At 45.0% G+C, this 25,520-nt stretch overlaps 1 protein-coding gene across 1 annotated transcript in view; it reads right to left on the minus strand.

Annotated features, from left to right (window-relative positions):
• Nucleotides 1–17,982, minus strand: part of LOC124264863 — a 53,047-nt gene extending 35,065 nt beyond the window's left edge. The window contains exons 1-9 of the mRNA XM_046699643.1: nt 17,841–17,982; nt 16,352–16,505; nt 8,358–8,473; nt 6,678–6,877; nt 5,375–5,888; nt 4,700–4,963; nt 3,042–3,514; nt 1,823–1,981; nt 1,643–1,711 (exon numbers count right to left, since the gene is read on the minus strand). Of these exons, the coding sequence (XP_046555599.1) occupies nt 1,643–1,711; nt 1,823–1,981; nt 3,042–3,514; nt 4,700–4,963; nt 5,375–5,888; nt 6,678–6,877; nt 8,358–8,473; nt 16,352–16,505; nt 17,841–17,982 (2,091 nt within the window). The remainder of the gene's footprint in view (nt 1–1,642; nt 1,712–1,822; nt 1,982–3,041; nt 3,515–4,699; nt 4,964–5,374; nt 5,889–6,677; nt 6,878–8,357; nt 8,474–16,351; nt 16,506–17,840) is intronic.
• Nucleotides 17,983–25,520: the final 7,538 nt, after the last annotated feature.

The raw sequence follows: 25,520 nt of genomic DNA on the forward strand, positions 1-25,520 counted from the left end.
TTGTATCTACCACATATATATGTTACAGGTGCGTGGGTAACAACTCACCATGCATCTACCACAATATCTATGTTACAGGTGCGTGGATTACGACTCACCACGTTGTATCTACCACATATACATGGTACAAGTGCGTGGGTAACGAGTCACCACGTTGTACCTACCACATATACATGTTACAGGTGACCCGTGAAGATCCGGGGTAGAATAGGTCTTCAGCAACCCATGCTTGCCACAAAAAGCGACTATGCTTGTCGTAAGAGGCGACTAACGGGATGGGGTGGTCAGGCTCGCTGACTTGGTTGACACATGTCATCGGTTCCCAATTGCGCAGATCGATGCTCATGCTGTTGATCACTGGATTGTCTGGTCCAGACTCGATTATTTACAGACCGCCGCCATATAGGTGGAAAATTGCTGAGTGTGGCGTAAAACTAAACTCTCTCACTCACATGTTACAAGTGCGTGGGTAACAACTCACCATGTCGTATCTCCCACATATACATGTTACAGGTGCGTGGGTAACAACTCACCATGTTGTATCTACCACATATACATGTTACAGTTGCGTGGGTAACGACTCACCACGTTGTATCTACCACATATACATGTTACGGGTGCGTGGATAACGACTCACCATGTCGTATCTACCACATATACATGTTACAGGTGCGTGGGTAACGACTCACCATGTTGTATCTACCACATATATATGTTACAGGTGCGTGGGTAACAACTCACCATGCATCTACCACAATATCTATGTTACAGGTGCGTGGATTACGACTCACCACGTTGTATCTACCACATATACATGGTACAAGTGCGTGGGTAACGAGTCACCACGTTGTACCTACCACATATACATGTTACAGGTGACCCGTGAAGATCCGGGGTAGAATAGGTCTTCAGCAACCCATGCTTGCCACAAAAAGCGACTATGCTTGTCGTAAGAGGCGACTAACGGGATGGGGTGGTCAGGCTCGCTGACTTGGTTGACACATGTCATCGGTTCCCAATTGCGCAGATCGATGCTCATGCTGTTGATCACTGGATTGTCTGGTCCAGACTCGATTATTTACAGACCGCCGCCATATAGGTGGAAAATTGCTGAGTGTGGCGTAAAACTAAACTCTCTCACTCACATGTTACAAGTGCGTGGGTAACAACTCACCATGTCGTATCTCCCACATATACATGTTACAGGTGCGTGGGTAACAACTCACCATGTTGTATCTACCACATATACATGTTACAGTTGCGTGGGTAACGACTCACCACGTTGTATCTACCACATATACATGTTACGGGTGCGTGGATAACGACTCACCATGTCGTATCTACCACATATACATGTTACAGGTGCGTGGATTACGACTCACCATGTTGTATCTACCACATATACATGTTACAGGTGCGTGGTTAACGACTCACCACGTTGTATCTACCACATATACATGTTACACGTGCGTGGATAACGACTCACCATGTTGTATCTACCACATATACATGTGACAGATGCGTGGATAACGACTCACCACGTTGTATCTACCACATATACATGTTACAGATGCGTGGATAACGACTCACCACGTTGTATCTACCACATATACATGTTACAGATGCGTGGGTAACGACTCACCATGTTGTATCTGTGCCAGTGCTTACTGTAGCTGCCCTCTATGAAAAAGTTCAGTATCCGAAAGAAGTTCTGAAGTAAAATAAACATTGATCAGCAAAACCACAGAATGAACGCCAGAGTTAAACTAAAGTGAAACCAAAACTATATTGACAGACACATGTTAGTCCCATGTTAGTCTACCTCGAAGTTCGTCTTTGCTTGCTGTGACGGAGACATTGTGATGGCAATACGAAGATGGAGGAATAGCTTGAACAATGCTTGGTATGTCACTTCTGGTTTGAGATCGCCATCTTGAATATGATTCATAAGGCAATCCAACGGCTGATCCGATTCGCTGCACTGAAACACATACATATTGTTTTGGTACTCAATCAATCAAATTTATTCCGTATTTTAGGCCACATGGCCCATAGTACAATTATACCACAATAGTTGTCACATGACCAAAAATATGTTAAGAAGATCTAAAGCTAAATATTTTTAGCAAATATATATATTTTAAACGTAGTATATTTACATCAGGTGTGTTTTATATTTACATCAGGTATGTTTAATATTTGTTGTAATGTTAATCCTACTTTACAATATTTTTTGGATGGACAAGAAGTATTCGTTATGGAGAGGAGAATATCTATTACAAATGAAGAAAACATTGTATTCATTTTCTACAACATTCATATCACTGTGCAAACAAATAGATTCTATATGAGAATTGTCATTGACTTTCTTTTGACGTTGTTGATTAACTCTGAAATCAAGGAGAGATATACGAAATTTACACATCGACCTAACTAAGTTTCTATAATGAATCCAGGTTTGAATTGATCTTCAGTAAGCCATGCTTGTCGTAAGAGGCGACTAACGGGATCGGGTGGTCAGTCTCGCTGACTTTGTTGACACATGTCATTGTATCCCAATTGTGTAGATCGATGTGCATGCTTTTGATCACTGGATTGCCTGATCCAGACTCGATTATTTACAGACCGCCGTCATATATTCCAGCTATATGACGGCGGTCTGTAAATAATCGAGTCTGGACCAGACAGTCCAGTGATCAACAGCATGAGCATCGTTCAACGCAATTGGGATACGATGTCATGTGTCAACCAAGTCAGCGAGCCTGACCACCCGGTCCCGTTAGTCGCCTCTTACGACAAGCATGGCTTACTGAAGATCAATTCTAACCAGGACCTTCACGGGTTTGAAATATATGATCCATATGGTAGTACTGGTATTGTGGAACTGACATTTAATTACTGTAACGTATAGCTCACCAGACAGTTTTTCAATGTAAAAGTATTAGTCTATCAGTTGTGGAACTTCTTTCACAGTGTAATATATATACTGCAATTAGTTTTTGAACTGCACGACTATATTTCATTTGTCGAATGATACCAACCAGTGCGAAACTATCGTTATGGTCAAAATCCATATTCTCCGTGAGAGCAGGACTCTGGAAGGTCGAAGACATTCTTCTCTTTGCTGTTTCTTTGGATGGCATGGTGGACTGTATCTCCTTTAGACGTGGATCTGACGGTATTCCGGTTGGCGGAGGTGCATGTCGTGCTGCTGTTGCTGTTGAAGAAGTGGAAGTTGTAGTTAGTGTCTGAGCATGCGCAACAGCTCGGGTCGATGTAACCCCGCTACGAGGCGCAGATGTGCACCTCGGGTATGGCGGCGTGCACGTGAGGATGAGGTGGTAGTCTGTGCAGCGGAGTAACGCCTCGTTGTAACAGCATTCATGAGCGTTCACGTGGAACAAGTGAGAATGACAGCGTCTGGATCTACGGGTGCGGACATGCGCAGGCAATAAGGAGTGAATGTGCGCAGGCAGGCGGCGGCGAGTCAGCGAACGAGGGCGCATCGGCAGCTCTGCAATAATAAACATTGTAGTGATCTGATCATGAATGTTTGTTTGTGGGTGCATCAGTAAACAGGTATGTCAATAAACAAAATAAACATCAGTCATTATTTACTGAAGGTGTTGGCCAGAGGGCAATCCGAGTTGGTCACCAGCAGCATTTTCTGGTAAGATGGATTGGCTGGTGAATCTCTGTTTACCTAGTTGGCTGTGTTTCAGTGAACACGAACTGTGTGCTTTCTTCGAGACCAGTCACTGGATATTCTAGTCCATATTTCCTAATTTTCGGGCCGCTGAAATATTGGTGTCGCGTTTAGGAACATACGTACCATGTCCATGGGCGGATCCAGGAATTTTGAAAGAGGGGGTGGGTGGGTGGGTGGGGTTGATCCCCTGAAAGCCCCATTGGCTCCGCCAACGCAAAAAAAATCTTCAGTGTGGTCTTAAGTCATTTTCAAAGGGGGGTCGAACCCCTGACCCCCCTCTGGATCTGCCAATGATGTCTGTTCGTCTCCTCCCACGATGTATAGCGGTTGCGTTGCCTGTAGCAGACTCGATTATTTACAGACCGCCGCCATATAGCTGGAATATTACTGAGTGCCGCGTAAAACTCGCTCACTCACTCAAATAATCATCGGAATTTTGTAACATTTTAAAACAATGTCTATTGTAAAAAATGCCGTTCCTTTAGTCCATCGTGTGTATTGTGATACTTTCTTTTGAGTTGTTTCGAATTCCTTCAGCGGTCTGTCTGATTCCTGAAAACAAAATGCTTGACCATATCTAGCGTTTCAAACACCAAGCTGACCATCTTGGAAATATTGCGTCCATCTATTACACAGCGGAGTAGCTCAGTAATGAACGCAATGCGCCCCGAAGAGTTGCGTCCCTTTGGAGCTCCAGAAACTGAAGATTGCGGTTTCAATTCAAGATTGACACTGATTGTGAAACTAGCTTTGTCAGTTTATGAGACCCACATTCGTGAAAGTCACACAAGTGGAAATACCTCAGACGTGTACTATATTTTGTTTGTCCCATACACAAAGCTGACAAGCCGTCATACAGCCGGAATATTGTTCAAATCGGCGTTTATCTCACTCATTCACCTAATTTAGGAACATAGACCATTTATAAAATATATATATGTCAGAAACGAGGTATATACAGTTCAAACTCACTGGATTGTCGTGTCCAACCTGAGGTCACCGTGGTGCTGTCAACTACCTCGACAGCCTCAAGCACGCTGGAAGTAGTGTGTTCTGTCCGTGGATGCGCAGTACTCATTGTCAGGTGTGCCGGGAACGTAAGCGGGTTACCTCCAGCTGACGTCGGGTCTCCAGTGACGGTGATGGCTGACGTCGGGTATCCGTTGGCAATGGTGGATGACGTCGGGTTTCCGGTGGCGGCAGTGATGGCTGACTTCGGGCTTCCGGTGACGATGATGGCAGACGTAGTGGTAACTTGAGAGGAAGAAGCTCGTTGAGCTGATGTACTTGCTGCTGTTTGTGTTGAACCAGATGTTGCGTGAATGTCATATGTAGTAGTTGGTGTATACGACGATGTACGGTGTGTGGCAGCAGATGTTGTTGTCTTTGTCTGGTTGTCTGAAGGATAAAGACTTCGCGTTAATGACATTTATAATAATAATAATAATAATAGTAATAATAATAATAATAGTTCATTTAGGAGGTCGGACAGATATTGAGGTGCACTTCCAGAGAGACATCTGAAGGCGAGAATGCAGAGTTTAAAAGTGATGCGCTGTGGAATGGGCAACCAGTGGAGGTCCTTCAACACAGGAGTGATGTGAGCTGACTTGGGTGAGAGAGTGACTATTCTTGCTGCTGTGTTCTGGACCCGTTGCAGTCTACCAATCTGGGATTTTGTTGCACCAGCAAAGAGGCTGTTGCAATAATCTAGTCTTGTCATCACCAATGAGAGAACAAGGATTATAGCTGACTCCTTTGTGAGAAGCTTTCGAATGTTTCCAATGTTTCGGAGGAGTAGGAAGCATGTCCTGCACAAGATGGTAATGTGCTGGTCCAATGACAGCTCTGGATCAACAGTCACGCCAAGGTCCTTAACACTGTTAGATAGTGGAACAGTGGTTTCGCCAAAGTGAAACGACTTGATGTTGGTCTGCTCTCGGCGAGGTGTTGTCCCTACCAGAAGACACTCCGTCTTGTCCTCATTTAGCTTCAGCTTGTTGGTGAACATCCATGACTTGATCTGGTCACAACACTCTGCCATGTGGTCCGTTATGAAGTTAGGGTTATGAAGCTGGGTGTCATCTGCATACAACTGTCGCGAGACTTGAAACTGGTCAATGAGAGTCCCGAGATCCTTTGTGTATAGTGTGAAAAGGACCGGTCCCAGTACAGATCCCTGAGGAAAACCACATTGGAGATGAACGTTGTCAGAAGAGCAACCATCAATGAATACAGCCTGATGACGATTTGTCAAGTAAGATGTGAACCAATCCAGCACTATCCCATCAATACCAAAGTTATTCCTGAGACGAGACAGAAGCCTGCTATGATCAATGGTGTCGAATGCGGCGCTGAGGTCGAGGAGGACCAATAAAGATGTCTCAAGTCATTAAACACACGGACAAGAGCTGTCTCAGTACTGTGGTCCTTACGGTAAGCCGACTGATATGGCTCGTAGAGGTCATGATGCATCAGATGCTGAGATAACCTGTCTCCCACTGCTCTCTCTCTATGACCTTGGACATGAAGGTAAGGTTGGATACAGGACGATAATTGATCACACGAAGATATACTGTCTTGATCATCTGTAGAATTTTCAATCATAGGTTTACGGATTCGCTCAATCTTATCGAAGAAAAATGATTGAAATGACTGAGCTATCTGCACAGAGTCTCCAAGATTTGGAAGTGGATTATGTGTCTCTTTACCAAGTAAGCTGAACATAAGTTGGTACAGTGAGTTTGGGTCATCCATACTGTCCCGGATCTTAGAGTTCATACAACGCTGTTTAGAACGCTTGATCTCACCTGTAACCCTGTTCCTTGCCTCACAGTAGATCTGTCTGTGAATCTCGAGATGAGATTTGCGCCATGTTCTTTCAGCTACTCTCCTGTGTGTTTTGGCCGAAATGATTTCAGGGGGTCATAATCCAAGTTGTTTCTGGTCGGCATGGTATCAATTTCACCTTCTCGGGAGCATGATGATCAAGCAACTCAAGAAGTACTTTGTTGTAAAGTTCAGCGTATTGGTCTGGGTCAGATGGCAGGGCCTGTAAAAGTTCTGAGGACATGAGGTCTTGACGGAAAGCTTCTTTATCCATCTTCTTCATGTTTCTGCACCTTATGTGTTTCTTAGGATGGGGAGGTCTTTCAGTATCGAGGTCAACTGTCATAGGTAGTGATCAGACACTTGAATGTCCTCAACACTAGTTCTGGTTACACACCTCACTGTGTTCTTAGTGAGCACCCAATCCAAGATATGACCACCCTTATGTGTGGTACCGTTCACTAGTTGAATGCAGTCTAAGGAGTCAAGAGGTTTTGACATATGGATAGTTTCAGTATTAGAAGGATTGTCAAAATGTATATTAAAATCTCCCATCACGATTAGCCTTGATCTTTCAACAACTTTCATCTCCATGAATGAGGAAAAATCTTGTAAAAACGTGTGACCATTCTTTCTTGACGGTGGGGGCGATACAATGCAACAAGGTTTGTTGTTGTTTTTCCCCGTGATAGTATGAAATCCAAAGTTTCAAAAGTTTCTGAGAACACTTTTGGCTTTGTAAGCGGCTTTACATTAAGGTGTGACTTATAGATAATTGCTTTTCCGCCACCACGACTTAGTCTTGGTTGATGCTGAAGCATGTAGCCATTTGGTGTCATAGCGGCCATCTTGGATTCATCACCTTGGTTAAACAACCAAGTTTCTGTCAAGATCATTAAATCAATGTCTCTGTCAAGAATTAAATCCAAAATTACCTCACATTTGTTGCGAGAAGACTGCACATTAAGTAAGCACACTTTCAGATTTGTTTGAACTTTAGAAATATTATAAGAGTTCAATTTTTTCTGACCTGTTTTAAGCCCAAGCAAGCCTTGCTTTTGTTTCCTTCTTCCTGATCGTTGCCCTCTTCTTTTACGTTTTCTCACCGATTTACTAGATTGCTGATTGGTGGCATTGATGTGTAACAATGGGCAGGGTGTTGTCCATACAATAGGTTGAAACCAAGAGTCTCCAATCAGGAGAAGTTCATCTCTGGTGTATGATACAAGCCTCCACTGTCCCATGTCCTGGCTTGGATCAATCACAGAACAATAGGTAGTCCTTTGTACTTGGTATGTGAGCCACAACTCACAGATTGAAAATACATGCAAAATTGCAACAATTTGCATCAAAAACAGTTTTTTCAGCAATATTTTCAACAACATTTTGACATCATTAGAAAGGAAATGTCATCATGTATATCCATGTAAAAGTTGTACACAACAGATGCCTCCTGCCACAGAAATCTGACAAAGTTTGAGGAGCAAACTGAAAGCCGTGCAGCCTGTGAGGCGCATGCTAAAACTTGATTGTTGTTTCAGATTTGATGTATCAAACTCGCGTTTAAAATAACACCACGTCGAGTAACAGCACATTTCCCATGACTCTGTTCTGTATATTTTGAGTTTCCTTCTGATATTCCACATTAGTGGTTAGAATTGAAAGTAGTGAGATGTCAAAATTGCAGTCCTATTTCTCAAATAAGATATTTCGTATCCCCTTACTGCACGATAATATACTTGCGCTAAGCCTGTCGCATTACTATCCTTCAATATACAGTTACTAAAGTAGTCCAAGCTTCTGGTGTTTTGCTGTTTACCTTTATGGACCTTTCTCTCACAGATGAAGGGCTTTGATGAAGTACAGTCATCCAGCCCCCACTCCAGATGGCCGCTGTCGCCCAGCTGCACACACCCACAGTAAACGCCAGCCGCTCTGGAACAAGACGTAGTTAATGACCCTTATCTAACGACCTATACCTCCCTCAAAACATGTGTTCACTACCACCCATTTATGGTTTCTCGCTTTCTCGCCTCAGAAATTTTAAGGCGAGGAAGCGATGGCCCTAATCAGCCACCATACACATTCCATATCTATCACAACACGTCCAATACCTCCGCCACAACTCGCCCGATACCTCCGCCACAACACGTCCAATACCTCCGCCACAAAACGTCCCATACCTCCGCCATAACACGTTCAATAGCTCCGCCACAACACGTCCTATACCTCCGCCACAACACGTCCAATACCTCCGCCACAACACGTCCAATACCTCCACCACATAACGTCCTATACCTCCGCCACAACACGTCCTATACCTCCGCCACAACACGTCCTATACCTCCGCCACAACACGTCCCATACCTCTGCCACAACACGTACACTACCTCCACCACAACACGTCCTATACCTCTGCCACAACACGTCCTATACCTCCGCCACAACACGTCCTATACCTCCACCACAACACGTCCTATACCTCCATCACAACACGTCCAATACCTCCACAACAACACGTCCAATACCTCCGCCACAACACGTCCGAAACCTCTGCCACAACACGTCCAATACCTCCGCCACAACACGTCCGATACCTCCGCCACAACACGTCCGATACCTCCACCACAACACGTCCAATACCTCCGCCACAACACGTCCAATACCTCTACCACAGCACGTCCAATACCTCTGCCACAACACGTCATATACCTCCACAACAACACGTCCCATACCTCCGCCATAACACGTTCAATACTTCCGCCACAACACGTCCTATATCTCCGCCACAACACGTCCTATACCTCCGCCATAACACGTTCAATACTTCCGCCACAACACGTCCTATACCTCCACCACAACACGTCCTATACCTCCACAACAACACGTCCTATACCTCCGCCACGACACGTCCTATACCTCCGCCACAACACGTCCTATACCTTCACCACAAAATCATCGTCCTATACTCCATCACAACACGTCCAATACTTCCGCCACAACACGTCCAATACCTCCGCCATAACACGTTCAATACCTCCGCCACAACACGTCCTATACCTCCGCCACAACACGTCCTATACCTCCACAACAACACGTCCTATACCTCCGCCACAACACGTCCTATACCTCCGCCACAAAACGTCCTATATCTCCGCCACATAACGTCCTATACCTCCATCACAACACGTCCAATACCTCCGCCACAACACGTCCAATACTTCCGCCACAACACGTCCGAAACCTCCACCAAAACACGTCGGATACCTCCAACACAACACGTCCAATACCTCCGCCATAACACGTTCAATACTTCCGCCACAACACGTCCTATACCTCCACCACAACACGTCCTATACCTCCATCACAACACGTCCAATACCTCCACAACAACACGTCCAATACCTCCGCCACAACACGTCCGAAACCTCTGCCACAACACGTCCATTACCTCCGCCACAACACGTCCTATACCTCCACCACAACACGTCCTATACCTCCATCACAACACGTCCAATACCTCCGCCACAACACGTCCAATACCTCCGCCACAACACGTCCTTTACCTCCGCCACAACACGTCCGAAACCTCTGCCACAACACGTCCAATACCTCCGCCACAACACGTCCGAAACCTCCGCCACAACACGTCCCATACCTCCCACACAACACGTCCAATACCTCCGCCACAACACGTCCTATACCTCCGCCACAACACGCCCTATACCTCCGCCACAACACGTCCTATACCTCCGCCACAACACGTCCACTACCTCCGCCACAACGCGTCCTATACCTCCACCACAACACGTCCTATATACCTCCGCCACAACACGTCCTATACCTCCGCCACAACACGTCCTATACCTCCACCACAACACGTCCTATACCTCCGCCACAACACGTCCAATACCTCCGCCACAACACGTCCAATACCTCTACCACAACACGTCCTATACCTCCGCCACAACACGTCATATACCTCCACAACAACACGTCCAATACCTCCGCCACAACACGTCCAATACCTCTACCACAACACGTCCAATACCTCTGCCACAACACGTCATATACCTCCACAACAACACGTCCCATACCTCCGCCATAACACGTTCAATACTTCCGCCACAACACGTCCTATATCTCCGCCACAACACGTCCTATACCTCCACAACAACACGTCCTATACCTCCGCCACGACACGTCCTATACCTCCGCCACAACACGTCCTATACCTTCACCACAACACGTCCTATACCTCCATCACAACACGTCCAATACCTCCGCCACAACACGTCCAATACCTCCGCCATAACACGTTCAATACCTCCGCCACAACACGTCCTATACCTCCGCCACAACACGTCCTATACCTCCACAACAACACGTCCTATACCTCCGCCACAACACGTCCTATACCTCCACCACAAAACGTCCTATATCTCCGCCACATAACGTCCTATACCTCCATCACAACACGTCCAATACCTCCGCCACAACACGTCCAATACCTCCGCCACAACACGTCCGAAACCTCCACCAAAACACGTCGGATACCTCCAACACAACACGTCCAATACCTCCGCCATAACACGTTCAATACTTCCGCCACAACACGTCCTATACCTCCACCACAACACGTCCTATACCTCCATCACAACACGTCCAATACCTCCACAACAACACGTCCAATACCTCCGCCACAACACGTCCGAAACCTCTGCCACAACACGTCCGAAACCTCTGCCACAACACGTCCAATACCTCCGCCACAACACGTCCGAAACCTCCGCCACAACACGTCCCATACCTCCCCACACAACACGTCCAATACCTCCGCCACAACACGTCCTATACCTCCGCCACAACACGCCCTATACCTCCGCCACAACACGTCCTATACCTCCGCCACAACACGTCCACTACCTCCGCCACAACGCGTCCTATACCTCCACCACAACACGTCCTATATACCTCCGCCACAACACGTCCTATACCTCCGCCACAACACGTCCTATACCTCCACCACAACACGTCCTATACCTCCGCCACAACACGTCCAATACCTCCGCCACAACACGTCCAATACCTCTACCACAACACGTCCTATACCTCCGCCACAACACGTCCAATACCTCCGTCATAACACGTTCAATAGCTCCGCCACAACACGTCCACTACCTCCGCCACAACGCGTCCTATACCTCCACCACAACACGTCCTATATACCTCCGCCACAACACGTCCTATACCTCCGCCACAACACGTCCTATACCTCCAACACATAACGTCCTATACCTCCGCCACAACACGTCCAATACCTCCGCCACAACACGTCCAATAATTCTACCACAACACGTCCTATACCTCCGCCACAACACGTCCAATACCTCCGTCATAACATCGTCTCAATAGCTCCGCCACAACACGTCCTATACCTCCGCCATAACACGTCCTATACCTCCACCTCAACATGTCCTATACCTCCGCCACAACACGTCCTATACCTCCGCCACAACACGTCCTATACCTCCGCCACAACACGTCCTATACTTCCACCACAACATCGTCCTATACCTCCGCCACAACACGTTCAATACTTCCGCCACAACACGTCCTATACCTCCGCCATAACGCGTTCAATACTTCCGCCACAACACGTCCTATTCTCCATCACAACACATCCAATACCTCTGCCACAACACGTCCAATACCTCTACCACAACACGTCCTATACCTCCGTCATAACACGTTCAATACTTCCGCCACAACACGTTCAATACCTCCACCACAACACGTCCTATACCTCCGCCATAACACGTCCTATACCTCCGCCACAACACGTCCTATATCTCCGCCACAACACGTCCTATACCTCCACCACAACACGTCCTATACCCGCCACAACACGTCCTATACCTCCGCCACAACACGTCCTATACCTCCGCCACAACACGTCCTATACCTCCGCCATAACACGCCCTATACCTCCACCACAACACGTCCTATATCTCCGCCACAACACGTCCTATACTCCACCACAAGTCCTATACCTCCGCCACAACACGTCCTATACCTCCACCACAACACGTCCTATACGTCCGCCACAACACGTCCTATACCTCCGCCACAACACGTCCTATACCTCCACCACAACACGTCCTATACGTCCGCCACAACACGTCCTATACCTCCGCCATAACACGTTCAATACTTCCGCCACAACACGTCCTATACCTCCGCCACAACACGCCCATACCTCCACAACAACACGTCCTATACCTCCACCACAACACGTCCTATACCTTCCACCACAACACGTCCAATACCTCCGCCACAACACGTCCCATACCTCCGCCATAACACGTTCAGTACTTCCGCCACAACACGTCCTATACCTCCGCCACAACACGTCCTATACCTCCACCACAACACGTCCTATACGTCCGCCACAACACGTCCTATACCTCCGCCATAACACGTTCAATACTTCCGCCACAACACGTCCTATACCTCCGCCACAACACGCCCATACCTCCACAACAACACGTCCTATACCTCCACCACAAAACGTCCTATATCTCCGCCACATAACGTCCTATACCTCCATCACAACACGTCCAATACCTCCGCCACAACACGTCCAATACCTCCGCCACAACACGTCCGAAACCTCCACCAAAACACGTCGGATACCTCCAACACAACACGTCCAATACCTCCGCCATAACACGTTCAATACTTCCGCCACAACACGTCCTATACCTCCACCACAACACGTCCTATACCTCCATCACAACACGTCCAATACCTCCACAACAACACGTCCAATACCTCCGCCACAACACGTCCGAAACCTCTGCCACAACACGTCCGAAACCTCTGCCACAACACGTCCAATACTTCCGCCACAACACGTCCGAAACCTCCGCTACAACACGTCCCATACCTCCCCACACAACACGTCCAATACTTCCGCCACAACACGTCCTATACCTCCGCCACAACACGCCCTATACCTCCGCCACAACACGTCCTATACCTCCGCCACAACACGTCCACTACTCCGCCACAACGCGTCCTATACCTCCACCACAACACGTCCTATATACCTCCGCCACAACACGTCCTATACCTCCGCCACAACACGTCCTATACCTCCACCACAACACGTCCTATACCTCCGCCACAACACGTCCAATACCTCCGCCACAACACGTCCAATACTCTACCACAACACGTCCTATACCTCCGCCACAACACGTCCAATACCTCCGTCATAACACGTTCAATAGCTCCGCCACAACACGTCCACTACCTCCGCCACAACGCGTCCTATACCTCCACCACAACACGTCCTATATACCTCCGCCACAACACGTCCTATACCTCCGCCACAACACGTCCTATACCTCCACCACATAACGTCCTATACCTCCGCCACAACACGTCCAATACCTCCGCCACAACACGTCCAATACCTCTACCACAACACGTCCTATACCTCCGCCACAACACGTCCAATACCTCCGTCATAACACGTTCAATAGCTCCGCCACAACACGTCCTATACCTCCGCCATAACACGTCCTATACCTCCACCTCAACACGTCCTATACCTCCGCCACAACACGTCCTATACCTCCGCCACAACACGTCCTATACCTCCGCCACAACACGTCCTATACCTCCACCACAACACGTCCTATACCTCCGCCACAACACGTTCAATACTTCCGCCACAACACGTCCTATACCTCCGCCATAACGCGTTCAATACTTCCGCCACAACACGTCCTATTCCTCCATCACAACACATCCAATACCTCTGCCACAACACGTCCAATACCTCTACCACAACACGTCCTATACCTCCGTCATAACACGTTCAATACTTCCGCCACAACACGTTCAATACCTCCACCACAACACGTCCTATACCTCCGCCATAACACGTCCTATACCTCCGCCACAACACGTCCTATATCTCCGCCACAACACGTCCTATACCTCCACCACAACAAGTCCTATACCTCCGCCACAACACGTCCTATACCTCCGCCACAACACGTCCTATACCTCCGCCACAACACGTCCTATACCTCCGCCATAACACGCCCTATACCTCCACCACAACACGTCCTATATCTCCGCCACAACACGTCCTATACCTCCACCACAAGTCCTATACCTCCGCCACAACACGTCCTATACCTCCACCACAACACGTCCTATACGTCCGCCACAACACGTCCTATACCTCCACCACAACACGTCCTATACCTCCACCACAACACGTCCTATACGTCCGCCACAACACGTCCTATACCTCCGCCATAACACGTTCAATACTTCCGCCACAACACGTCCTATACCTCCGCCACAACACGCCCATACCTCCACAACAACACGTCCTATACCTCCACCACAACACGTCCTATACCTCCACCACAACACGTCCAATACCTCCGCCACAACACGTCCTATACCTCCGCCATAACACGTTCAGTACTTCCGCCACAACACGTCCTATACCTCCGCCACAACACGTCCTATACCTCCACCACAACACGTCCTATACGTCCGCCACAACACGTCCTATACCTCCGCCATAACACGTTCAATACTTCCGCCACAACACGTCCTATACCTCCGCCACAACACGCCCATACCTCCACAACAACACGTCCTATACCTCCACCACAACACGTCCTATACCTCCACCACAACACGTCCTATACCTCCGCCACAACACGTCCTATACCTCCGCCATAACACGTTCAGTACTTCCGCCACAACACGTCCTATACCTCCACCACAACACGTCCACTACCTCCGCCACAACACGTCCAATACCTCCGCCACAACACGTCCAATACCTCCGCCATAACACGTCCAATACCGCCGCCACAACACGTCCTATACATCCGCCACACCACGTCAAATACAACCAATATAAAATGATATACATGGAAATGTAGGACCATCAGAGACTGTGTTTATGTACACTTTGGTGGTTTCCCAGAACGGCATCTCAACTTGGAATCATGTTGTGACTTGGAGTGGACGTACCCTGGGCTCGCTGCATTCAGGATCGGGAACCGGCTGGAGTCGGTCTCTCTAAGGCCATCCAACCAGATTAGATCAGATAAGGGCGGTCGAAACTGGATTCCCACCCAGTAGGAGACGTTTAGACTGAAATGATAAAACGGTAATCAGGGATAAGGGATGTGAAAATTCGAAACCTATGGGTTTTGTAGGAATGGATATAGCAGCATGTATGAAATAACTATCAAGCATACATTAATATCCTTACAATATGGTGTTTACAGCTGTGTTTGTAAATTATATCGTAAGTCTCTACTTGTGTGTGATGAGTATAGTGTAAGCCTCTACCTGTGTCTTGCGACTAAAGTCCCGTGAAGGCCCGGGTTAGAATATTGGCCTTCAGTAACCCATGCTTATCGAAAGAGGCGACTAACGGGATCGGGTGCGCAGATCGATGCTCATGTTGTTGATCATTGGATTATCTGGTCCAGACTCGATTATTTACAGACCGCCGCCATATAGCTGGAATATTGCTGAGTGTGGCGTAAAAGTAAACTCACTCACTCACTTGCGACTAAAATATCATCTTCTAACTGTGTCTGAAGATTTGAGTGTGGAGATGACACTCTCAGACTATCCGAGTCACTGTCAAACGATATTTGAGTGTGGAATGTACAGTATCAGATTATCTCCACTTATACTGTGGAGATTACATTATCAGTTTGACGTTACAGTATCAGTCTGAGGTTACAATGTCAGCCTCACTGCAGCTTGGTTCTCAGTGTGGAAGACTCCGCTGGGTTGGGGAAGGAGGCGAGGTCGGTGTGAAACTGGTGACATGTGAGTCTTGTATTCGGCCAGGAGTCGTCGGCATCGCTGAACCAGAGGCAGTGGTGCCAGTCACGGAGGGCGGCGCAGTCTACACGTGATTGGAAGGAATTGTAAGGTACTGATTTTAAGGTGAGGCATTGTATGGTTCTGAGTTAAAGATGAGGCATTGTAAGGTGCTGAGTTAAAGATGATGCATTGTAAGGTGCTGAGTTAAAGATGAGGCATTGTAAGGTGCTGAGTTAAAAAAGATGAGGCATTGTAAGGTACTGAGTTAAAGATGAGGAATGGTAAGGTACTGAGTTAACGATGAGAATAGTAAGGTTCTGAGTTAACTATGAGGCATATTGTAAGGTGCTGAGTTACAGATGAGGAATTGTAAGGTGCTGAGTTAAAGATGAGGAATAGTAAAGTACTGAGTTAACGATGAGGAATTGTAAGGTTCTGAGTTAACTATGAGGCATATTGTAAGGTGCTGAGTTACAGATGAGGATCTGTAAGGTTCTGAGTTAAAGATGAGGCATTGTAAGGTGCTGAGTTAAAGATGATGCATTGTAACGTGCTGAGTTAAAGATGAGGCACTGTAAGGTGCTGAGTTAAAGATGAGGCATTGTAAGGTACTGAGTTAAAGATGAGGAATGGTAAGGTACTGAGTTAAAGATGAGGAATTGTAAGGTTCTGAGTATACGATGAGGCATTGTAAGGTGCTGAGTTAAAGATGAGGCATTGTAAGGTACTGAGTTAAAGATGAGGAATGGTAAGGTACTGAGTTAACGATGAGAATAGTAAGGTTCTGAGTTAACGATGAGGCATATTGTAAGGTGCTGAGTTACAGATGAGGAATTGTAAGGTGCTGAGTTAACGATGAGGAATAGTAAAGTTCTGAGTTAACGATGAGGAATTCTAAGGTTCTGAGTTAAAGATGAGGATCTGTAAGGTACGGAGTTCAAGATGAGGAATTGCAAGGTTCTGAGTTAAAGATATACAATCAGCTGTAGACGTATACTGACATACATTTGTGATTCTCTGACTTCATTTTCTCTTGTTACATGATATATAGTGCCTGATACACACACTGATAATGCGGAATTATTTCAAAAACGACGAGAAATCACATTCATGATCTCACAATCACACAGGACACCTGTAATCCCCTCCTTGACAATAACTATTGAACTTTTGTGTACTGCTGTGCGGTTTTCCATACACCCCTCCCCCCCAAAAAACAAACCAAAACAACAACTAAAAGAAATATCAAAAATATTTAAAAAAACAATAACAAAACAAAAAACATAAACAAAAGACAACAACAAAAAACATTGGAATATTTCTGCGGCATCCAAAGTAAACAATTACGTCTGTGAAAAATATTTTCAAATTGTGACAAGATACATTCTCGCAGCCTCAGTACCAGCGGTATACGTACCTACAGGGTTGGCCTCACATATGAACTGTAATCTACTGTCACACGTCCGTGCTCCGAGAATTCCGTTGTTGGAGATCGTCCCGCACAGTGGCGTAGCAGACGGATTTGTCACTGGAAGCGGAGTGTGTTTTATATCAGTCATTAGGACAGAAATACAGACATATGGGATTCAGCTGTCGTCAAGGTCACATGTTCACATCCGTTTTAATTCAGTGCGTCTCAGTCCCTACAGATGGATACTGTTTTATTTTCTTTCATCACTTATATTAATTATATATATATGTTATACAAATACCTCTGTGTGTGTGCGTGCGTACGTACGTGCGTTTGTTCTGAGCGAACATGACCTACCTGACAGTGCTGAGAAACTAGACAGTGTCGGTGCGTTCCCACTTCGCCATTTCCAGTCTCCACTCGCCTGAAACATCGACCTTCTGCCTGAGTTAACGCTGATATAGACAACTACTTTGTGCATGTCCTGTGTAATAATGACATATATGTGGGGCATGGCGACGTAAGTAACATAACATGGTGCCACGGAAGCGACATATACCCTTGCCAGCTGGTGACTATACCTTATGACACAGGTGGCGTATACCTCGTGACTATACGTTATGACATAGGTGACGTATACCTCGTGACATATACGTTCGTGACATAAGGTGACGCCAGGTGACGTACACCTCGTGACATATGACGTTGACTCATACGTCGTGACTATACCTTATGACATAGGTGACGTTCACCTCGTGACTTTGGTGACTCATACGTCGTGACTATTCCTTATGACATAGGTGACGTATACCTCGTGACTTTGGTGACTCATACGTTGTGACTATACGTTATGACATAGGTGACGTAAACCTCGTTACTTTGGTGACTCATTCGTCGTGATTATACCTTATGACATAGGTGACGTTCACCTCGTGACTTTGGTGACTCATACGTCGTGACTATACCTTATGACATAGGTGACGTATACCTCGTGACTTTGGTGACTCATACGTCGTGACTATACGTTATGACATAGGTGACGTATACCTCGTTACTTTGGTGACTCATACGTCGTGATTATACCTTATGACATAGGTGACGTATACCTCGTGACTTTGGTGACTCATACGTCGTGACTCTACCTTTACGACATACCTCGTGACATAAGGTGACATACGTCATACGTCGTGACATGCCTTGTGATTTGACGTTCAACTCGTGACATAGGTGACGTATACGTCGTGACTATACCTTGTGACATAAGGTGACGTGTATCTCGTGACTTTGGTGACTCATACGTCGTGACTATACGTTATGACATAGGTGACGTATACCTCGTTACATAGGTGACTCATACGTCGTGACTATACCTTATGACAAAGGTGACGTATGCGTCGTGACAGGTGACTCATACGTCGTGACTCTACCTTATGACATAGGTGACGTGTACCTCGTGACTAAGATGACTCATACGTCGTGACTCTACCTTATGACATAGGTGACGTATACCTCGTGACTTTGGTGACTCGTACCCTTTGAGTGGCCGTTCTCCTCGTGACGTATGCCCGTTGACGTAAGTAACGTCTATCATTAAACTGTATCTCGACACAGAAGTGTTATAAGTACCCAGCCATTATAGTGACAGTTTCATAACAAAAGACAGGTTATCGTCATTTACATAAAACAAGCTCTTTTTAGCGTCTAATTGTAATCTATTTTCGATAAAAGAAACTGATCTAGGTATAAACAATATTTCAAATTGATATAGAGTTTCCTTACCTCCTGATATATACCTATCCACATCTCTGCCGGGCCAGGCAGAAGATTCAGCAGAAAATTCTGTTCCCTTCTTTCGGCTATTTCGACAAGATTCCCGCCATTTTGGTGACATGTGGTCTGAGATGTGTTCCACGTGGACTGGTTGGCGCTCTGGAACACCCTGTAGCACGACCCTCTCCAGTAGCTCCAATCCCGGAAACATGCACTGGATGGCCCTGTGAAGGAACAGAGTAGTATCATCAGACAACTGTGTCATGCACCTGCCGCTGTGGGCTTACATGTGTAACATCACAAGGTTACAAACAACTACATCCAAGTAACATCGCCGTTTGCTACTCAACTTCACCTTTGCCTTAAGCCATTCACCAGCTGTTTTAACAAAATGGTTTAACACGTCAGAATTTAATTATGTAAACCCAAAATTTCCAGAAACTCTCACTGTGGTCAGTTTCTGACAAATTATTTGACCATGAGTGAGGTAGTTTTAAATTTTGAATTTTTGAATTTTGTCAAATCCTTTGTTAGAAACTGGCCACAGAGTGGAGAGTTTCTGGACTTTTAGGTTTCAATAATTAAATTGTGACGTCTTGTTTGCTTTATACCAACGGAAAAAGGTAGCTGCTTTATATAAACCGTTGTAGATACTTTAAATAGCTCATCGAAAATAATGGCAAAATTTCGACATTCGTCCGATCTGTGTTTACCAAAACTCTTTTATTGAGGAATGCCATATCTGGTAACAAGATATAGAGACAAAAAGCGCAGATAACAATGCCAATATGGAGTGTTACCACCAGATGCATTGATGCAGTGACAGCGTATTAAAAATGGCCTTGTGAAATTGCAGATCATCTTAGACATATTCTGTTTCTCCATCTCATCCTAGACATATTCTGTGAGGGAGGGGGTCTAGAGAAATAGGCCGGTTCGTGAAAGACTGACGGGAAATATTGATTAAAGCACAGAAATGCACGACAGTTAGGGCAGGGAACACAAAGACATTACAGCAGACACCCTCAGATACAGGTTATTTCAGATCTGGCAAAGGAGTACTTGCTTTGTTTAGAGTTTCACACAGAAAGACATTACCTGAAGATATTTAAATTGTATATTTTTCAACACAGCCCCCTTCCACAATTATTCACTTTTGCCAACTATGCAGGAGGGATATTTTCCCAGTTAATCCACAAAGTCTCTCATCATGTTTCATGAGAGTCAGGTCAGAATAAGGTGGGTGGTGAAGGAGTTCAAATCCACTCTCGTGGAAGGTAGCCGTGATACTGCAGGGGCTTATGTAGCAAAAATGCTTTCCGTGGGAAGTGCATGTTAATTTTTGAAACCACTGATGATTGTAATCAGTATTGCATATGAATCCAGAAAAACATGGTTCCATTTTTTCTGATGGCTATAAGTGTCATTCTGAGGTAACTGAACATCGGTACCCATAATCGAGCTGCAACACCAATGTGAGAAAAATATATTTTTATAAACCTATCACAACATAGGCATGTAGTATATCAAAATGTACGTTGTGATATGTCTTTTACAACTACCATTATATACCATGAATCTCAATAATATATGTATGCATAATAATCAATATGATCATAATTGCTTCTGCCAAAACCGAAGGTTTGTTGCAGAGGATATGCATTCAACCCTGTTTGTGTGTGTGTATGTATGTGTTAGCATCTTTTCTCAAAAACTACGAGATGGATTTCAATGAAACTTACTGGATCTCTCGGGTATGTCCCAAGGACAAATCAATTAGATGGTGCAGAAAGTATACTCTTCAAAAAAATAGAAACGCAACAGTAAAATATTATTCAGTTATGTAAATCAACGAAAATATACGGTGCAGCATTGAAATTATGTAGAGCAATACATTGGTATCTCGTGCACATTTCACAAGAATGATAGTCATTATAGTCATTACTGCTGTCCACGAGGTGACGTTCATGTTACTACCTTGTATGACCATTTTTTACTGCTAGAACTACACGACACCTCCATGACACAGATTGAATAAGTTGTTGGATGTTTCGTTGTGGAATCCTTCTCCATTCCTCCTGCAGCATACTGTTAAAGCCTCAATGGCGGATTACGACGTTGACGTGCACGTTTATGTATCTGATCCCACAGGTAATCAATTGGTTTCAAATCCGGAAATCTGGAGATGAGGAGATGTGGGGTGGGGGTGGGGGGGGGGCATTGATGTTGTTATTGGCCAGATAGTTCACTGTAGCACGTGCTGTGTGAGGACTGGTGTTGTCCTGTTGAAGCAGCTCCCTTTGGCGGTCGACAAGGCGATGCATGTGAAGGTAGAGAATTTGGTCGATATATCGAGCGGCCTTAAGAATACCTTGGACGAGCAACAATTCCGATCTGCAGGTGTATGAGATTGCTCCCCACATCATCACACCATCGCAACCAAATCTGTTCACTTGCCTGCTGCAGGTCGATGCAAAACGTTCATTGCGTGGTCTGTAGACACGTTGTCTTCCGTCACGTCGCTTGAGGGGATACCGCGATTCATCACTGAACCATATGTGCTTCCAGCTTCAAAGGTTCCATGGCTGCACCGCGTTACACCCCTGACTCGCGGACGTTGATGTAATCATGCCAGAAAGGGGGCAACTTTTGCACGTCTGGCACGCAGGAACCGTCTCCTACGTCTCGCAGACGGTTCCTGATTGTCTTGTCGGACATTCTCCGAGCTCCAAACCGTTCTTGTGCTGTGTCCCGGGCGGAACGATGGCAGTCATGTACTTGGGTTACCCGGATGTAGCGATCTTGGGCTGGTGTGGTGACTCATGGTCATTTGTCGAAATGGAACGATCCCACAAACGAGCTATTGTGCTGAGATGAATGCTGAAGGTCCTCGCCACGACACTCTTGGATCCGCCAGCTTGTAATTGTCAATGGCAATATTTCGGTGGGCACCGTTGAGACGTCCCATTTTCTCATCCAGTATTTGCAAGGGTCTTGGATGAATTTGCGAGATGCATTTGGTTCTTTTTTATAGTCATATGTTGCACTCATGCTTTGCACATGAAAAGCAATAATTGTTACTTTCGGTTGTGTTCCATAACAGTCAAGTTCATCATGACTATCATGATCGATAAAACCATTCAAAATCGTTTATGGTTGCATTCGCTCACGCATGTTCTTCTAAACCATACCAACAACAATATTCAACCCTCAAAGCATGCTTAATTTGACATATCTGTACAAACTTTCGATCGTTATTTTCAAAATTTATTTTGCGTTTTTTTTAAGAGAGTATGTTAAAATACATGAGCACAGAGGTACTTTGAAAATAATCGCAATGTTAAATAGATGGAGAATATGAATAATATCTCAAAACGTTATGGATGGATTTGAATGAATCTTGGTGGTTATGTTAGGTATGCGATCTGCGTCCGGTTTGGAGAAAGTACATTAAAGTACAAGTACACAGTAGTACTTTAAAAATGTACTAGTGAAAAGAGATTGCTGTGCAAGGCGGAGACATGTTCTCTAACGAGGGCCCTTCTAGTTTCCAAATTAAGAAAAACATATGCGTCGAATTCATGCTTGTGTTTGTATGACAAATAATGTCAAAGCTTGTATTTCAACAGCATATTTTGTTCTTGCAGGTTAATGGTGGATTAATTGATTATGCAAGTTACTTAACAATGGGAAAGTTAAAATAAATATACTAGTGCACATTATATACTACCCATCAAAAGTTTAGACTTACTTAAAATACTCACTAAATTCTCACGGTATGTGTGTGTGTGTGTGTGTGTGTGTGTGTGTGTGTGTGTGTGGTAACATCGAATATGAATTTCTCCACTAACTTTGGGGAACCACCTGCAAACGTTATGCAGATAAATCGCGCGAGAATCATGCATCAAATTGCTGTAAAGCATGTGCAAATATAGTGCATATGAACAGCTGCTTTTTGGTGTAAAGGTTTGTTGAGAATTCGCCAATTTTCTCTGAGTTTCATCATTTATTGAACTCATAACAATAAACGTTTCAACGTTGCGAATTCGTTTAACAATACATCAGTTCATGTGTAAACAGTACCTTTAAACAGTATGTATATTTAGCCAAAATCTAATTTAGAACATTTGACTGAAGTAAGTGGCTACATTTACACTAGTGAGTCTAAACTTTTGATGGGTAGTATATATTGCACTTGCATACCCCACTTGTAATATGTAGGTATCTGTTCACTGTGATATAATTGTCACTCCTGTATTAATACATTCAGTTTATATTGACTGCAGATTTGGCTTTATGTCATTTGTCATTTAATTACCCAGACACGAGTGTCAGTGTGTCAATTATGACTGTACTGGTAGGCCTGATTTGACACTTGTGCATGACTATATGATAGTCACAATAACCTTACCTGGGTACTATTATTACTACATACGTGTGTCATGGTAGTATATATTATGGAATGGGAGAATACATTAATTGAACAAATGGTTTCTATTAATACAGATCAATACTTACAATGTTGGTGTCCGATGAAGGAAAGACAATATTTGATTAATTTATATGATTATGTTATATTTTATGTCACCAAATTGAAATTAGAAGCATATTATGTGGTTATCTCTTTATCATGCATCATAAGCTGCCTTTTGATATGCTACATGACTATGTTGTGATAGGTTTATGAAAACTTGTTTTATCTCGAAATGGTGTCGCAAGCAATTTTGGTAACTCATATTCAATCACCCCACAATGACACTTATAGCAAACAGAAAAAATGGAACCATGTTTTTCCTGAATCCATGCACAATGGTGATTACAATTAGTATTGGTTCCAAAAATTAACATGAAATTCCCACGGAATTACACAAGCCCCTGCACTATGACCATGACTGATGTTTTCAATGGAACACTGTCATAATGGAAGAGCACGCATCTCCTCACGTTCCCACACCACTAAGGCTAAATCTTATCTCGTTTTCGCTGCAAAAAGTAGAAATATACCGCTGAGACAATAACCCCTCCACCTGATACTCAGTCTTCGTTGTCTTGGATGGTCGTCATATCAAATGCGCACGGTGTTTAAATTGTTGTTTGGACTTGGCTGGAGTGGTGAACCCTTGTTTCATCCCATGTTACAAATCGCTGTAAGCACCTTTGTGGGCCAGCTTCAAACAGATCCAGAAATTCACGATACATTGTGTACCTTGTGCGTTCTTGATCAGAAGGTAGAAGCTTTGGAACCCGACAAACTGATACTTTCTCCACTGCCAGAGTGTGTGTGGGATGGAATGTTAAGATATGTTACCTCCACGGGGGTGAAATCGTGAAACATATAGAACGAGCGAACGCTTTAAAGGCGCAGCTACCCCACTACCAAGCTTGTACATAGATGTGTTGTGTAACAGCATGTTACTTATTCAAATTGGTTATATTATATACTTCTTTCACATATACAACCCGTGTTAAAAACCCTATTTGTGCTTATGTTAATACCAGATGCTATAATTTAGACAGAATACTGTTTTTTTCAAGAAACCTTACAGCAGTGTCTAAACCAGCTATGCCCCTTCAGAATTGTGTTTAATGTCCCCGACGTACCAGTCGTTGTTGCCGAGTTGACGCCGGGACATGTCAGCGCCATCACCAACATGATCTGAAATTAAAAGGGAAATATTGTTGCTACGATACTGTATTGCTTGTCCAGAATACATGTGTAACACATGGGTTGTTTGCCTATACCACAAGAGTTTGTAGGTTGTACCACATGGGTTGTTTGCCTATACCACAAGAGTTTGTAGGTTGTACCACATGGGTTGTTTGCCTATATCACAAGAGTTGGTACGTTGTAACACATGTGTTGTTTGCCTATACCACAAGAGTTTGTAGGTTGTAGCACATGGGTTGTTTGCCTAT

Source organism: Haliotis rubra, unplaced genomic scaffold (genome assembly GCF_003918875.1).
Source record: "Haliotis rubra isolate DU_JTF1 unplaced genomic scaffold, ASM391887v1 Scf949, whole genome shotgun sequence".
Classification (NCBI taxonomy): domain Eukaryota; kingdom Metazoa; phylum Mollusca; class Gastropoda; order Lepetellida; family Haliotidae; genus Haliotis; species Haliotis rubra.